Below are 18,544 nucleotides of genomic sequence, written 5' to 3'. Positions count from 1 at the left end.
CCTCCCACACATCTCCCGATGTCCCTGCTCTCAAATGTTGTGTTTGTGTGCTTCCCCTTCTCTCCCCATCTTGTCTACCGCTCCCTCTTTTTATATATTTTGTTTGTCTGTTTGATTTTTTTTTTTGTGATAAATGTTAGCTCTTTCACGAGCCTCGACTCTGTATACATAAAAAATAAAAATAGACGGGACGCCGAGTTAAAGGTCCATCAGAAGGACGACACACACAATGAGAATCGTCCTGCGTGCAAAACACAGGATGACAGTTTATAGGTGAGCTGAGATTCAAACCCAGATTCCAAACAAGGAAGCATCACATTGATTGGATGGAATTTTCTCACCTGCTCTGCACTTGTAAACTGCAGTTGTGCTTTTTAATTTGTAGACAGATCTTTCTCCTTCACTGGACGGTCAACTGTGTACCGCTTCCACGGACGGTCACCTGTGTACCGCTTCCACAAACGGTCGGTCACCTGTGTACCGCTTCCACAAACGGTCGGTCACCTGTGTACCGCTTCCACAAACGGTCGTTCACCTGTGTACTGCTTCCACGGACGGTCACCTGTGTACCGCTTTGTGCTGCCTTGTTTCCAAAACAATTTGGACCCTTGTGTTGAATTATTTTGTTTCGGGTGATCACATGATCACATGATCACACCTACACGCTTCTTCTATTGTCCGCCCAAACCATCTTGAGAGGATTTTATTTGGTTTGTGGGAAATAAAATTCTGGTTTTTGGCAAAATTTCATTTCCCTTTGTAAATCGTGAGACGTGATGGAATTCTTGAGTTAATTGTTTTGTTTATTTGTAGGTTACTTCATGAGGTCTCCGTGTGTGGACCACCATAAGAAGACCCTCTGTGGTCCATGCCCACCATCAATGTACAACGCTCTTCCCAATTATGCCCGGTCCTGTCGTCGTTGCACCCAATGCTACACAGGTAAGTGCTGCTCACCTCTTGGTCTTACAGGCGATCCACGTCGTCCAGCTATGTGGTGGTGCACCGCGTGACCAGTTGTGGTTGCTTTTATTTATTTGTATGTTTGTTGATTTATCTATTTCTTTATTTATTGATTACGGTATGTGTTCAAAACCAAAGCCCGTGGAAGAGCTCGAACACAAAATGCACCAGAACATAATAAAACAATAACATGATGGAAAAGGTGGAACAAACGAACAGTTGGGACACAAAGAGACACTTGGAGGAAGAATGGACATGGGGAAGAATGAGAGAGTAAAGGATGGCGTTAGGAGGCCACTTGGGGTGAACAAGGTGCATTAAAGCTCAAACACGATGCGATGAAGCTAACTCCGAGGGCCTCTCACTCACTCACCGCAGGCAGGTTGGTGGTCTTTCCGTCTTCTACCGACTCCTCTCCGGCCTTGCTCCCCCAGCTCTCTCTGTGCCCTGACCCCAAATATTCCTACAGGTCGCACAAGATCTGCCAGCAACCCTCTTATGGTTAAACTGCCAAAATCAAGACTCTCTATTCTCCTTCACTCTTTCATTCCCCTTTTCTCCCGCCTCTGGAACAAACTCCCTCACTCTCTTCAATCCCACTCCTCCCTGCAGGTCTTTAAAACAGCTGTTCACCACCATCTCTTATCTTCCCCCATCCAAAACCTTGATCTTTTCTACCCCCGTTAATTTCACCCCAGATCCACTTCTTTGAAATACCGACTTCTTTCCTGGGAGTCCTAGCGGTGTCCATGTGTTTTATACCTCTCCCACCACCCCTCCTCCCCCCAAGCCCTCTCCCTCCCACAGATCTCCCGTTGTCCCTGTTCTCTACTGTTGTACTTGTGTGCTTCCCTCTCTTTCCCCATCTTGTCTCCCGCTGCCTTTATTGTATGTTTTATGTGTCCGTTTTTTTTTTTGTGATTAATGTTAGCTCTTACACGAGCCTCGATCTTGTACACACAAAAAAAAAAACGCAAGACGAGGAAGAGAAGACCGGGGATGAAACAGAAATGGAACAAATAACAAGTGGGTGAGGGAGAGGGGGAAAACACAATAACCCGGAAAGGAAGGGGTGGATTTGGGGAGAGTTAATGAGAGTAGAACATTTCATATGGATGTGGGATGACCTGCGGTGGTGGTGAGCAGCCATTGTGAAATCCTGGAGGGAAGAATGGGAATGAACAGACTGAGGACATTGGTTCCACAGGTGATTATCTGGTCTACGGAAGTGTTTTTCTTTGAAATGAATGATCACATGTTGTGTGACCATCACATGATTAGACTTTTGTTTAGACATTGGCTGACCGTCGCCAACCTCACACGGTTTTCACCTTCGGTACCTGCTATGATGTCATAGGGTGTGCGGGTGTCATAGGGTTTCACCTTTGGTATTGGGTGTATGCAGGGGGTCTTCTGATACCTCAGGGGTATGGATGCCCCTGCCTTGCATAACCCCAGGTCACCTGTGGGCAAGGTGTAGTACCTGTCAGCCCCCCTTACCAGGGTAACGGTCCGCAGGCATGCGGTTTAAATGGCAGGTGGCTCTGCACATCTGGTGGATGAGAGTGCAGTCGACTCCAACAGCACGGGCGGAAGAAGGTGAATTCCCCAACGGCCAAAAGAAAGACAGAGAGGAGTGGCGACCCCCCATATATACCACACACTTACCTGTGTATACCAGCCATAGAAAGGCATATGATGGAAAACACACCATTATTGCCTGAGGAGACTCGACATCATCATGATGTCATAAGGTGTGTCCACGCCTTGTGCGGTTGAATAATGTTCCATTTGCTATCTCACAGGTAACATCCAGTACCATCAAGAGCAAAATAATGTCTGCATACATTTGGGTTTCCACCAGCATCATGTGCCCCCTTGTTGTCTCGCAGACATGCAGACACTCTGGAAATACTGTATGATGTCGTTCTGCCATTCATTATCAACATCACACAACTCAATGTGTACCTGCAGCCTGGGTACAGGGATTAAACAAACAACCTGGGTAATTACAGGTTGGCGCACCTGTGCCTTGTACTGATGTGTTAACATTGCTAGTGGTTACCTTAAACAGATGAGTCAATATAATCTGATTCAGGCCTGTACCTCGTAGCTCTAACTTACCCTGCAGACAAACACCCATTGGGCATCACTTCCCTCTCCTGTTTTGTCCCTCCCTTCCTCAGACTTTGGACAGGTTGTACTGCAGGAATGCCTCCAAAGTTGGGACACACAGTGTGGCTGTCCTGAGGGCACGTACCGCAGTAGAGATGACATGTTCTTCTCTTGCCTGGACTGTGCCAAGGCACCACTGGCACAGTCGCCTGCGGAATGCAAAACCTCGTCCACCACTGTCACACGTTGGTTTCTCATTCTCCTCCTCCTTCCCGTTCCTCTTCACCCTCTTCTGTTTTCTTGTCCATTGATTAAAATGTTTTGTGCTTCCTCATCTGTTGCCGGTGTCCTCCAGAGAGATTTGGTGTTCTCGCAAGTTTATTGGATGCTTAAACATCGATTGTTTTGATTTTTTTTCATATTTTATTTATTTTTCGATTTTTATTTATTTTATTTTTCGAATTTTTTTTTTTATTGATTTCTTTCGATTTTTATTTATTTTCTTTTTCGATTTTCTTTTTCTTTTTATTTTTTTCATATTTTATTTATTTGATATATTTATTTATTTCATTTATTTTATTTTATTTTTCGATTTTTATTTATTTTATTTTTCGATTTTTATTTATTTATTCATTTTTTCATTTTATTTCATTGATTTTTCGATTTTTATTTATTTTATTTTTCGATTTTTATTTATTTTATTTTTCGATTTTTATTTATTTATTTCTTTTTGCAGCTACATCAGGAAGTTGCCCTGAAGGCTGGTTTGGAACTGATCGCTGCTTACCTTGTACAAGGTACGTCTTCCTTGGCGCGACGTTCACTGTTCACTCTGATTTTTAATAACCTTTGTTTTGGTGTTCCCAACATGGCTTTTCATTTTGCAAAGTCAGACATTTATTTATTTTTGAACCTTGCTTTAAAACAAAGGTATGGTTGTAGCTAGTTCTGTTGTTTTATTCACGATGATGACCCTGTTCGTGGGACGGGGGAGTTTGTTTATAACACAATATCTCACGAAAAGGAGAAAGGTCTGTCTGTCATGCTGAAGAAGAAGAAGCAGGATCTCGAGCTCTAATATCGGTTCCTGCTGTGATAGAATAATACAAATGGTACCGTTTGACAGCTCGTAATGGACTTACTTGGAACAAAAAATTGTATCCATTTATTCATAACGATGCCTATTTTAAAAGCCCATCTTCCGGTATTGAAGAAGCGGTGAACGGGAACTTAATGCAGCGGTTCCAACGGTAACATTTATTATTCTACGACAGCAGGGACCCTTTATAAGGACACGGAAGGAGCACATAAAATTATATATTGTATACTAATATTTCTCAAAGCAATAGAAAAATACGAAAAAGTACATGGTAGGAGCACACAAACAACAACAACAACAACAACCACGGAAGCAGCAGCAACACCAACTATGTGTTATAAAAGATCCTCTTTCGTGCGTTTTACTTCACTAGTACACCCTTTCCCTACGGGAGCGGCAGGAAGGGTCATTCCTCTTTGGGGTATATCGATTACAGTAGATCTTTACAGTAAATCTTGGCTCGAGCCTCAAGAACATCGGGGGTGTATGAATTTACCAAGGCTCTTGTCGAGTGCTCGACAAGTGGTTTAAGCATTCGAGCAAGAACTCCATTCAAATCCATTGATAAAGAACGGCTGGCTTAGCAAGCACTAGCTAGCTGCTTGGTAACTGAACATGCCCCGGGTTTCATCCCTTTCAGTTTAGTGTTAAACAGCATTAACAACTGTTTGAAAAGGTAATCAAACATGTTTGTGATTTATAGTACTGTATTTGTACTTCTGGTAGGTGTTTTCCACGAAATGCCACGATAATTTATTCATACAAATGAACACAGCGTTGTCCAAGGAGGAAACTCCTTGGGGAGGTGGGATATTATTAGTATTAATATTGTTTTGTAATAACATTAGTATTTTGCTATTATCATTAGCGTTGTTATTTCCCTCGCCTGAGGAGAGGGTATTGCATTTGAGTCCGTTTGTTTGTTTGTCCGCACAGAATAAATATGATTTTGACATGGGTCATTGTAAAGAACTCGCCATGGGGAATAAAATCTGTTAATGATGACGTTGAAGGAGCTCGGGCTCCCACGTCGATCGGAAGAATGGACGCGACAAAAAGCTGGAATTCGTCCGAGTTGCTTTATTCAAACAAAACACTCAGGTACTCTGAAAAGCCCGTTTATCGGGCAGCAATATATATACACACATTATCCCGGAGCGTTTGCCCAGGAAAGGCGAGAGGGGGCGTGGCCGAGCGTCCTGGCTGCGGCCTGGCAAGTTGAGGGCGAGCCTGCCCGGGCGTCCTGGACGAGCCCGGCATGGTGATCGCTCCGCGTCCTTGATAGGTGCAAGGCGATTGTGAAAACCCAGCGGTAGCCGCTACAACGTCATAGGTGCCTCCATTATGATGTCATAATTCGACAAGTACAAAACTTCATCGATCAAGATGAAATTTCTTGAGCATAATCTAGGAATAAATTAGTGGAGAAAAAAATAATAATGATGACGTCATCTGTCACGTGGTTCGGCCGCCATATTTGTTTTAACACGGCCTTAAAAACCACTGAAAAATACATCCTGGCGAGGGTTTGCAATCTTTAATTGCTCTTTCTTGTTACTTTTGTTATTCGAAGCGGCTTTGGAAGTATTCCACGATAAAGCTATCTTAACACGGATATACACCTCAACACAAACCCCCTTGGCGGGCAAACCCCCCTAGGGGTGAGAGGGAATTTAAATCTCTACAACTTTCTCATGTGACCCTTGGTCTCCCTGCCAAATTTGGTTGTGATTGGATAAGTAACGACCGAATGTATCGGGGTCAAAAATCAGACAGACACCAGATTGCGCATTTTAGTTTGATTTTTACATCCTCATTAACATTCAATATGTTTGTGAAGTACAACTTGCTGTCTTTGATTAACCCATCAGCGAAGCGACAGGTCGGCACGTTCAGTATTTCTGAAATTAACAGAATTGGTTCATTAAAATTGATGCCTCTGCCCCCATTTAACCCATGCCACCCAAGAATGATGTTTAAAAGGTGTTTGTCATTTATTGCAATGGTGATGGGATCTGAATGGTCGATAGTTTATCATAACTTCGGAAATGTGTTCAAAATACTATATCATTGGATGAAATGGTCCATTGGTTTGGGGCGGCACGATAGCTCAGGTAGGAGCTCGCTCGCCATTTGTCCGTCTCGTCCGGGTTTGGTGCGTGGCACAGTCGCACTCAAAACTGCCACTCTGGAGAGTACCGGTGATGTGTGTAACGGCATTCATGTTGATGATGAAACAAACCAAGGCCTTGTTGATGATGTTTCTGCGGAATGAAAAAACGAGTTTACATCACAGGTTATGCTGTAGCAATGCCTCCCCATGTACCTGCCTCAAGGACATACACATACGTCGTCGGCCTGTACGTCGTTTGAGCGTTTTTTTGAAAATGCCGTTATGTGCAAAGTTTTTATTTTATATTTTATTTTTGCTCCAGATGTAAACGGGAGAAGCATCCCTGCAATGCGACAAGCGATGCTATCTGCTACCCGACCTCCGGTGAGATCCTCCACTATGTTTTGAGCACGTCTCTAATGGCCTATGCTTGGAACTTGCAAGCTATTTATTGTTTATATATGGTGTACATAAAGGTGTATGTGTACGTATGAAATGAGATGGTCTTACGCAAGCATTGGATTATCAGCTGAGCACCGAAAAGAGCTTTTACCCTTTAAACTTTGAACCTCTCGGGAGTCTTTTGGTGGTGCCGCAGCAGCTGATGCTACGACGTCTACACAGTCATCGGACAAATGTGAGTCGTAGGACGATTTTCCATCATAAGTTTCTTAAACAAATATGACACCTGAATAAAACGACTGCTAACTGTATGGTACTTGGGGAAATGGGAAGTTACCCTATATGAGACTTGGTTAACAGGAGAATGGTACATTTTTGGTTGTTAATTAATTGTAAGTGGCGAACAGAGTGTTTAAATTAATTAATTGTTTAAATTAGCAAAGTGTCTTCGTGAAAGTGAAATGTTTGAGTCTAATTGGATATCGTCTGTGAAAAGTATTGTTGATCACTGGTTATTCCAATATGTGGTATGATTTCTCCAACTTTGAGAAATCATGATTTAAGTCTAGTATCAAATGCAAAATCATTGAAATGTGTGCAGATTTGGCATGATAGTCAACGTTAACCCCCGATGCTCAAATTACAGATTATTTAAGAACAAATTTTACTTCGAACCTTAATTACCGTACTGCAACTCTCTCCAGTCCTCATAATTCATGTGTAAACTGGCAGGGTTACCCGACGTTGCTGTGGGGGGGAGTGGGGGTGAGAGGGGACTGAAGAGAGTGGCAGGATAGCTGGCAGAACACAGGGGGCAGTGGAAAAGCTGAAAACGGACAAGAGAACCGCCGGTCTGGGGGGGGGGGGGGGAGGAGAGGGGGCAAGGAAAACCATCGAAGCAGGGTGAGCAGGGGGTGGAGTGGGGGACTGAAAAGGTGGCAGGAGCACCGCTGGGGTTTGGAGCAAGAGTAGCCTTTGAGGCGGCGGTGGAGGCAAAGGAGCCACTGCTCGGGGAGGGACAGGCATTGCTCAGGGAATGGGAGACGGTCAGGTGGTCTGGCGGGGGGAGGGGGGGGGCAGGAAAACTGCTGTGGTGGTGGGCAGGGGGAAACTGAGCAGGGATAGGAGAGCCACCAGCCGGGGGAGAGGGGCAGGAGAGCTCGGGGGAGGGGGGACTGAGAAGCGACAGGGGAACCGTCGGGGCGAGTGGTGGGGGGTGGGCAGAACTGAGAAGGGACAGTCGAACCGCAAGGGCGGGGTTGGGAGGCGGGTTCGGGAGAGTCGGGCAGGCGGGGGCAGGAGGGGTTATGTAAGGGTTGAGGTGATGTGGGTTTGGATTTATATAAAATGGTGAGATGAGGCTATAACATAGTGAACATATAAAAACATATAAAGTAATACAATAAACAACATAAAACATGTAATACATATAAAGTGAACATGTAAAGCCTAGGTCACACATAGGCGGATTTGTCGGCGACTACTGGCGACTGAAAAAATCGCCACCACCCGCCGACAATCGTAATGAAACCGTAATGGACGGTCTTCTGTAGTCGTGGTTATCCTCCCCAGGTCGGCTGCAGCCGGCAAGAGCCGCAAAGGGGCAAAATAATTTTTTAAATGTTTTAAAACGGCGCGCTCAGTCGCACTCGAAAAAAATCCGCCATGCTGTCGTGATGGAACCGCCATGCTGTCGTCGGTATCCGTAATAAGAGCGTAAAGCGGCCGCAACCCAGTCGCTCATAGTCTTCCGCAATCGCCCCAGCATCGCCCCACCAGCTAGCACGGCAGAGATGCGAATGCCATACGGCCTTCCTGCGGCATCTTCCCGACTACGGGCCGACACTGTTGCGGCTGCGTATCGACTACAGAAGAACTGCCACATCTCCCCTGCGGCTATGGGAGACTGACGACGACAGCAGTAGGACTAGTGGCGGCCGAGTTACGGCCATTGGCGACAGAGATACGACTGCCTGGCGACTGCATTACGACATACCACGATTCCATGGCAAGACAGGATGGTGTGAGGGTCTCAGTGGAGTGAGGTCCTGTGGTGCCGACAAGGATATGGCTTTATTGTTTGGACTTGGTCCTTTGGAAACTTTATTTCTGGGACTTGGGACCAGTGGAAATAATTTGTTGGACTTTATTTCCATTCTCTCTCCCTGCAGAAAAGTTTGATTATTACATTACAATGATACATCTTTATTAACTTTCTTGTTGTACATCAAACATCTTTATGCTTCATGTCATACATCATTGAAATGAATAAAGTGAAATGTAAAATAGAGAAATAAAGATTTAAAAAGTTGTGTGAATCGTCTCCAATCGCCGGCGGTCTTATTGCAGTCTTGCGGACGTCGGAGTAAACCGCCATCCGGGCCCAATGCAGTCGCCGCGATCCGCCATCGGTCGTAATCTAGCCGCCAGACTGTCGCCACGCTGCCGCCGCGCATCCGCAATGCAGTCGTCGTCGATCTTCGACAGTCGCCATCCCACTCGGGGCGTCGTCGCAATGCAGTCGCAATGTGGCCGCCTGCAGTCGCCATACTGCCGCCTGACCATATTTGACCGCCCGAAATCGCCAGTGGTCGCCGAAAAATCTTGATCGCCGGCAGTCGCCAGTAGTCGCCGAAATATCCGCCTATGTGTGACCTAGGCATAACATATAACATAGTGAACATAAAACAATAGTAAAACATGTAGACATAGAAATACCCAGAAATTAAAGGTGACCTTCTGTACTCTTGCCTCATATTTATCTTTTGATCTCAAATCCAAATTTATTACCTCCGCCACCAAAGGTGGATGGAGGTTATGTTTTCACCCCTGTCTGTCTGTCTGTTTGTGAACAAAATATCTCAAAAAGTTGTGGACGAATTCGGACGAAATTTCGTTGAGAGGTAGCGTATGTCACAAGGACGAAATGATTAGATTTTGGTTAAGATCCGGATCCGGATCCGGCTACTAGAATTTTTTAAGTGATTCTTTACCATCGGGAGAAAGGGCCAAAAACGATGCATAGCAGAATATCTCAAAACGTTATGGATGGATTTGGACGAAACTTGGTGGACAGGTTGTGTGTGTGTGACGAGGACGAAATGATTAGATTTTGGTGAAGATGCAGATCCGGATCCGGCTAGTATAATTTGTTAAGTGATCATTGGAAGATAGGGCCAAAACCACACACAGTAGGATATCTCAAAAATTTATGGAAGGATGATTTTGATTACATGTGATTCTGTATTGTGATTTTCTGGTCTACTCTAGGATACAAAACGTAAACTGTTCACCTGGCGGAGGTATACTCGCTACTGCGTGCCGTTCTAGTTGAGTATATAGCAATAATAACAAATTTGACTCCACTGTTCCAATACTTATGGAGGGCACTGTATGTATTTTGTGTTCAGAACCTGACGCAGTCTTGTGGTTTCACCGACTGCATCTGAGCTGGTTTCCCCATTTAATGTTGTTATTTATCATCGCAGATTGCAACTTTAAAGATCTTATTAACTGGTAATTGGTACCTAAAGGAGGTGTATATATGACATACGACCTCTGCAGCAAGTGTTGATGTGGCGCAGGTGTTCATGGTCACCACTCCAGTAGAGATGCTGGAGGTGTTTATCATTATGATCTGTATGTTCAATGCCAAATCCCTTCTTTGGTCCAATGTACCTTGAAAGGTGCTGAAGCCGAGCTCGGAGGAAATGCTGTGAATTGGAATGGTCGATTCTCATTTTGCTAATCTGCTCGGTGCCATTTGTACTGACTGCCATGCTGTTATGCCACGACAGACTTGCAGCAGCTAGGCTGGCTCGTCCTGCTCGTCCTGCCACTGCTTCTTGTTGGGCTCATCCTCATTTGCCGGAACTTGCTGTGTCCACGCCTGCACAGTTTTGTCAAGGGTACGGACTGACGCACCCAAATGCCCTCTCCGCCAGTTCTTGGTCCCCGGTTTGAGTTGGGCGTCACTATTAATGACCTGGTTCTGCTCATCCAAACTTGTTTGTTGTTGTTTTGTTTTGTTTTATTTGATATTCTTGCACTCCTCACCTCATCCCGAAACGCACCTCTTCTCTTTGATCCCCAGCTGCTGGCAGGAGGCAGAAGGTGTTGGTTGCCGAAGAGACTCAGGCAATGTCAGGAAGGGGTTCTCACACCCTGGTCGTAACGGGACAAGCAGCTGGTAGGGGCTGGGCCGACGGTGGCTGGTGCGGTACATTAGATGTCGAGCAAGATGAAGTCGTATAGTTACTGGCTAAAAATAATGAATAATATTAAATTCTAACAAGACGGATTGAATAACAAAAGTAGTGCAAATCTACAGTACGTTTTATTTGTATAATTATCTCTGTCCTTACATGATCCGTGACCTTCCAACCCTCCACACCCCCAACTACTGCCATTTACGTTTTCTTTACTGCCGTTTACGTCCATTTACTGCACATTTACTCCATTTACGTCCATTTACTGCACAATTACTGCTTACTGCCATTTACGTTTTATTTGCATAATTATCTCTGTCCTTACATAACGCATGACATTCCTTACATGACTCTGTCCTGACATGACTCGGTCCTTACATGACTCGGTCCTTGCATGACTCCTTACATGTCTGTCCTTACATGACCCATGACCTTACAACCCTCCACACCCCCAACTACTGCCATTTACCCTCTAAAGTATTTGGACTTTCTGTTCTAGCCCTTTAACCTCTTCCTGTATAATTTTACTCATCACCGGTACAATGACTGCCTGTTACTTTCAACGTGCACAAGGAGGTATTTTACAGCACATGTTATTCTACTGTACACCGCTCCTTTCCTATTACATCTCGAGGCGCTGCATGACGTCATTGCCGGGCACCGAAGGGGGCCCGGCGATGACGCGCGCTGAAACGGAGTACTCAGTTTTCACTCCGGTTTCTTTCCTATTTTCTTTCTTTCTTTCTTTCTCTCTTGTTTGTCCGGGCGATATCTCAGCCATCCTTTGAGCTACAAATCTGAAATTTGGGCACAATAGTGAGGTATTTTTTTTGGGCAAAAACAGTATTTTTAATTTTTTGATTAATCATTTTTTTGAATCAATCATGATTAACAATGGGGGTAGAAGTACTGTTGTCTCGAAGCAGACGAGTTAACCCCTCCCAGCCCTTTTTGTTCTGTGAAGAGACAACTTTTTACATTTGTCTTGTTTCAATCCAAGGGGCTGGTTGTTCTGCTTTTGTTTTTTTTGTGTAACCCCCACGTCGAGTGGTTTTCTGGCTTTGTGGAGGGCAATATCCCATAAAACAAAATCGATTAATTGATTGATTACTTAATTATTATCGATTTATTAATCACTTATTTACACTACATGGCCAAAAGTATGTGGACACCCGAACATTACACCCATATGTGCTTGTCGAACATCTCATTCCAAAATAATGGGCATTAATATGGCGTTGGTCCCCCCTTTGCTGCTATAACAGTCTCCACTCTTCTGGGAAGGTTTTCCACGAGATGTTGGAACATTGCTGCGGGGATTTGTTTCCATTCAGCCACAAGAGCATAAGTGAGGTCTGGCACTGATGTTGGGTGATTATGCCTGGCTCGCAGTCGGCGTTCCATTTCATCCCAAAGGTGTTCGATGGGGTTGAGGTCAGGGCTCTATGCAGGCCAATCCCAATCAAGTTCTTCCACACCGATCTCGACAAACCATTTCTGTATGGACTTCACTTTGTGCACGGGGGCATTGCCATGCTGAAACAGGAAAGGGCCTTCCCCAAACTGTTGCCACAAAGTTGGAAGCACACAATCGTCTAGAATGTCATTGTATGCTGTCGCGTTAAGATTTCCCTTCATTGGAACTAAGGGGCCGAGCCCGAACCATGAAAAACAGCCCCAGACCATTATTCCTCCTCCACCATACTTTACAGTTGGCACTATGCATTCGGGCAGGTAGCGTTCTCCTGGCATCCGCCAAACCCAGATTCGGCCGTTGGACTGCCAGATGGTGAAGCGTGATTCATCACTCCAGAAAACGCGTTTCCACTGCTCCAGCATCCAATGGCGGCTAGCTTTACACCACTCCAGCCGACGCTTGGCATTGCGCATGGTGACCTTATGCTTGTGCGCGGCTGCTCGGCCAGGGAAACCCATTTCATGAAGCTCCCGACGAACTGTTGTTGTGCTGATGTTGCTTCCAGAGGCAGTTTGGTACTCGGTAGTGATTGTTGCAACCGAGAACATACGATTTTTACGTGCTACGCGCTTCAGCACTCGGCGGTCCCGTTCTGTGAGTGCTGTGAGCTACCACTTCGTGGCCGAGCTGTTGTTGCTCCTCGACGTTTCCACTTCACAATAACAGCACTTGCAGTTTACTGGGGCAGCACTAGCAGGGCAGAAATTTGGCGATCTGACTTGTTGGAAAGGTGGCATCCTTTGTGAGAAGGGCGGGGAGGGGGGTGGGGGGGGGGGGTAGTGGGGGGAAGGGGGGGGCCTTCATTTGCTTGATTTATATATACCTGTCAGCAATGGATGTGGCTGAAACAGCCGAATCCACTAATTAGAAGGGGTGTCTGCATACTTTTGGCCATAGAGTGTATTTTCTTTCTCATCTGGGCAATATCTCAGGCACCTTTTGAGCTAGGAAGCTGATATTTGGACATAACAGTGACCAAGTGATGTGGCTACAAAGGATATTTTTGATTTATTGATTAATTCGATTTATTATTTGTTGATGAATCAAATATATATATATATTTTTTTTTTTGATTAATGACTTATTTAATTAATCTTGAAAAAGTTACAGCTTCGGATGAAACAATGGTGGTTGAGGTATGCTATTAGCCAATTGATTAAGAAAATATTGTATCATCAATATTTATTGATTTTAATTATGCAATTAATCAATCAATTATTGCACACCTCTCCCTCCCAATACAGTCTCTATGTGCTGCACTGCGGTATCGCCAGCATCATAGGCGCCCCGGCAATGCCGCACGCTGGAGGATGTTATTTATTTATTTGACATGGGGCGGTGTACTTTGAATGTATCTGTCCTTGTCGGGAGATATATTTGACCTTTGTATTGTGAAGTGGTGCGAGTTAACCTGGCCCCAAAAACCGTGCAGTATTAATTAATTAATTATTTCTCAGTTACCTTTTAATTAATTAATTAATTAATTAATTAATTAACTTGCAGCAATCTGATTCGTGTTGGATAAATGGTTGAAAGAAGGACGCATGATATTGAGTGATGTTGGTTGAGATGTATGCATTTCCTTCCTTCCTGTGACCTTCCTCACTGTTTTGCCTCAAATTTTTCCCTGAACGGAATCCTTCCCCTTTATCTGACTTATAACTACTACACCTGCCCCGACATCCCCATCCATCCCTCCATTTGCCTCGCTTGCTCCCATTAGGTGCCGTCGGTGACCCCAATGGTGTCGGTGAAACGCTGATTTCTACCTCCGAAAGCAGATCCACACCGTTAAGAAGCGAGACGTCGCTCTTGGTAACTAACAAGGCAACTTCAACTATTTTTATTCCTCCGCCGCTGAAGGTGGCCGGAGGTATTGTGCTTCCGGGTTGTCTGTCTGTCCGTACGTCCGTCCGTACGCAGTCCATCCGTACGGGCTAAACCTCGTTTTTCTCAGCAACCACATGTATGATTGAGACAAAACTTTCAAGGTAGGAGCAACACACATGTAGAATGTTTTTATGATGATTGCGATGTCATAGGTCATGTGGTATGGCAGCCATCTTGGACTAAACACAAATAATTTAAAAAATATTTCTCGGAAAACGCTGAATGTAAATTTTTTTAACTTGCCACATTGTCAAGTACTCCCAATGAGGAACAAAAGCATGATGATGATGACATCATCAGTGAAGTGGTATACCAGCCTTAAATGTTTTAATTGAATTGTGGGGAGGGCAGACCCCAATTCTCTCTATATAAATGTGTTTATCATATAGTGCTACCCAGCGGTAGCCAGTATTACATATGATTGATGGATTAATTGGAATTATACATAGTACTTGGCTCTCTTTTTCTAAACTCTAAATTCCTTCCACACAAGGTGTGGGTACTTCTACTGGTGTACAGTATTTGTATTCTTCAGGGGAAAAAAAAAAAAAAAACACCTTTAGAGGCCATTTTTCCCCGCAAGCGGGGGTTGGCCTTTTTCGGGAACTGTGGTTGTTGTTGTTTTTCGGTCCCCTTTTTGAAGCAATGTTTTACGGCCGGATGCCCTTCCTGACGCTAACCCTTTTTGCCGCCTTTAACGACAAGTAGGGAATTACCAGTGAACTGGTACTCAAATGGAAAATGGAAAATGGCCTTAAAATGCATGTTGTATACCACAGTGCTCTTGTTACAACTAAATACACATTTTGATGATTGCCTATGTTTGGGGTGGAGGGGGTGGAGGGGATGGAGGGATGGGTTGGGTGTTAGTGTCGTGAGCTTTCATCTAGCTTCTTCAGCATCCCTTGTGATGGTCTTTCGGTCTCTACTTTCTCATAAAGCGCCATCGATGAAAAACATCGACATCTCTTGGGTTTTGTGGGTCATTTTTTTCAGGGTTCTCTAGTGTGTCAATCACGGAGACTCTTGCATCTGTTGCCCAGGTGAGGAGTGAATCGTAGCCTTTTGGTTCGCTATTCGTGTGGGGACAGCTTTGTGATGTAACACGTTGACACAGAACAATACCTTAAGGGCGAGGGCATGAGGTGGGTCTGTCTGTGTTTGTCTGTGAGCAGGATATCTCAAAGTTATGGACAGGTTATGACAAAACTTGGTGGACGAGTTGCGTAGATGACGAGAACAAGGTGATTCGATTTTGGTTCAGGTACGGATGCAGATCCAGCTCATCAGCGGGACGTAAACTGTTCAGCCTGGCGGAGGTATGCGCTCAACCGAATGCCGTTCTAGTTTGTCATATTTTTGTCCTTCATGTAATTTCAGAGGAACCTTTTCATTAACCTTACAATGGAAAAATTAAATAATAAGTCAGAGCTTTGTGAAGGGTCCAAGAGTTGGGCCACGTAGCGGGGGAGGAACATGTCGGAATCGTGCACTTTGTGACACCTTTTTGAAATTTGGCACGATGTTTAGGCCGGGCACGGGATTTTCAAAAACCACTGGCTACAAGTTGGCGCACCCCCCTGGTGGCCGGTAGCTGCAAACTTCAAAATGGCCACCAATAGGTACGAAACGGACAAATCTCAGCTTCTACTGATCGTATATCTAAGTGTAATACCACTTTTTCCATGTTTTCGAGTACAGATAATCCATTTTTAAAGAGTATTTTAGGATTTGAGGTCAATTAAAAGGTCACTGAGGTCAAGCAGCAAACGAAGAAACATATTAAATGGAACAGAAAGCATCAATGGAACTGTCATCCTGAATCACACCAACATGATAATTGTTTCCCAATGCCCAGCATGCTAGATGTAAGGTCACAACCTGTAAAGGCATGGAAGAATGGGAGTGCTTTACATTTGTCAGTTCCCAGCTGCAATGAAACGTAATGAACTGGAATATCTGTGTATGCTTTCCCACTCCCGAAACCAATCCACAGCTCGGTAAGCCCGAGGTTTTGGAATGTTGTGAAGAAATGAACAGACAGCACGATGACATCAGAGTCAACTGTCCGGAGGAATGCCTTCTTATGGCCATCCATGACAGCATGACGCAACTGCAGCATCATACGGCTGTCAGATAGCTCGACTGTCTTGTTGGACAGCACAAGTTCCCCTTTCGTCGTTTCAAAAACGTTTTCGTTTTCAAAAAACACTGGCTAGAAGTTGGCACACCCCCTCCGGGAGGTGAGAGGCGGTTTAGTTTATTATTGATATTTCCTCTGTAACCTTTAAATTGATCTCAAATCCTAAAATTCTCTTTAAAAATGGATTATCTGTACTCGAAAACATGGAAAAAGTGGTATTACACTTTGACAAACGATCAGTCGAAGCTGAGATATTGTCCGTTTCGTACCTATTGGTGGCCATTTTGAATTTTGCAGCTACCGGCCATCAGAGGGGTGTGCCAACTTGTAGCCAGTGTTTTTTGAAAATTTCATGACCTGCCCTATCATCATGCCAAATTTCAAAAAGGTGTCACAAAGTGCACGATTCTTGTGTTTTATGACATGTTCCTCCCCTGCTAACGGAAATGCCGCTACTGAGGAATCGTGTCGTATTTTCTGTTTGAGAAGAAAACTAATGCAAGTTAAGATGCTTCCGTCTAATTCTTGTTACCCTCGCCAGAGGAGAGGGTATTGCATTTGAGTCTGTTTGTCTGTTTGTCTGTTTGTCTGTTTGTTTGTTTGTTTGTCTGCACAGAATAAATATTATTTTCTCTGCAACCGTTGGTTCGATTGACAGGAAATTTTCACCGTAGGTGTAACTCCACCTGTATAATTTTTTTATGATAATTATGACGTCGAAGATCACGTGGTTCGGCCGCCATCTTGGAAAAACCGAAAAACTTTGCACCTCTATATCTCCGAAAGCGCTGAATAGAAAAATTGAGACATAGCTCATTGTAAAGAACTCTCCAAGGGGAATAAAATATGTTAACCATGATGTCATAGGTGCTTCCATTATGATGTCATAATTCGACAAGTACAAAACTTCATCCGATCAAGATGAAATTTATTGAGCATAATCTAGGAATAAACTAGTTGAAAAAAAATAATAATGATGACGTCTCGGTCACGTGGTTCGGCCGCCATATTTGTTTTAACACAAAAACCTTAAAAACCACTGAAAATACATCTTAGCGAGGGTTTGCAATCTCTGATTGCTCTTTCTTGTTTTTATCTGCATTCCATAAAAGGAAACAAGAGGGAAAGAGAGAGATCCAAGAGATGAAAATTCATTTATATATCAAAATTTGAATAAGGCTCCATTTTGGATCTTATTTGACTTGATATCAACCTTGCATGATGTGATGTATTCCTTTCACTACCTTGCAATGACGTCGTGTATTCCTAGGTATTTTCCGGCAAGAGTGTCCAAAACGTGTTCTTTGTACCTGTGTTCTGTCTGCCCTGTTTATCTTTGCAGGAGGCCTTGCCCGTCCTAGACCAGCCTCTCTGTCCAAAGGCGTTGTACGCCGTGTCGGCCGTGGTGCCGGTACGCCGCTGGAACGAGTTCGTGCGACATTTGGGCCTCAATGACTCGGCCATCACGGACGCGAGTCGGGACAACCCCGGGAACACGAGCGAGGCACGCGCCGAGATGCTGCGCGTGTGGAAGAGGGAAAGAGGGCGACGCGCCACCGCTCGCTGCATTTGCAACACACTTAGGAGCATGGGCCTAGGTGGGTGTGCGGAGGACATTGAGGCGCAACTGCATGGATGAGGCATCCGGTGGTTTTGGAAAGGCAGAAAGTAAATGGAGCATTTGAAGATGAAAGAGGAGAGAAGGAAAGGAAGGCAGGAAACTGGAGTGAAGGATGTTGGTGGCTTGGTAAGAATAATTTTGCCTTTTTAGCAAGAATATTACAAACTCTTTGCTTCTTCTTTAATGGTCAAGAGCATCTCCTTGGAAACCTCTGAGGACAACGTGCTAGAGGACATCCCGGATGTGATTTGTTCGATCCCAGCTCAAACCTTCATCCTGGAAGTCTCATTTTCTATACCGTGATGTTGTCAGGTCCCTGCTTATTCCACTATCCCATACACTCTTCTTCTGCACAATTCTTTCCGTACTTTTAACCTTGATATCCGGAGTACAGTCAGAATTGAAGGAATACGCTTTGACCTAATTCCCCCTCACCGGTGAAATGACGTCACTAAACTAAGAGTTGATCAATGTAGTGTTATGGCACAGGCATGATGGGCCAAACGGCCTCCT

At 44.5% G+C, this 18,544-nt stretch overlaps 1 protein-coding gene across 1 annotated transcript in view; it reads left to right on the top strand.

Annotated features, from left to right (window-relative positions):
- Positions 1–18,165, top strand: part of LOC137422578 (tumor necrosis factor receptor superfamily member 1A-like) — a 57,061-nt gene extending 38,896 nt beyond the window's left edge. The window contains exons 3-10 of the mRNA XM_068109302.2: positions 814–942; positions 3,150–3,323; positions 3,815–3,875; positions 6,613–6,674; positions 10,490–10,600; positions 10,786–10,881; positions 14,101–14,192; positions 17,753–18,165. Of these exons, the coding sequence (XP_067965403.1) occupies positions 814–942; positions 3,150–3,323; positions 3,815–3,875; positions 6,613–6,674; positions 10,490–10,600; positions 10,786–10,881; positions 14,101–14,192; positions 17,753–18,049 (1,022 nt within the window). The 3' untranslated portion in view covers positions 18,050–18,165. The remainder of the gene's footprint in view (positions 1–813; positions 943–3,149; positions 3,324–3,814; positions 3,876–6,612; positions 6,675–10,489; positions 10,601–10,785; positions 10,882–14,100; positions 14,193–17,752) is intronic.
- Positions 18,166–18,544: the final 379 nt, after the last annotated feature.

This window comes from Myxine glutinosa, chromosome 2 (assembly GCF_964187855.1).
Source record: "Myxine glutinosa chromosome 2, kmMyxGlut1.1, whole genome shotgun sequence".
Lineage (NCBI taxonomy): Eukaryota > Metazoa > Chordata > Myxini > Myxiniformes > Myxinidae > Myxine > Myxine glutinosa.
The sequence above is the reverse complement of the archived record's forward strand: the minus strand, read 5'-3'. Positions and strand labels throughout refer to the sequence as shown.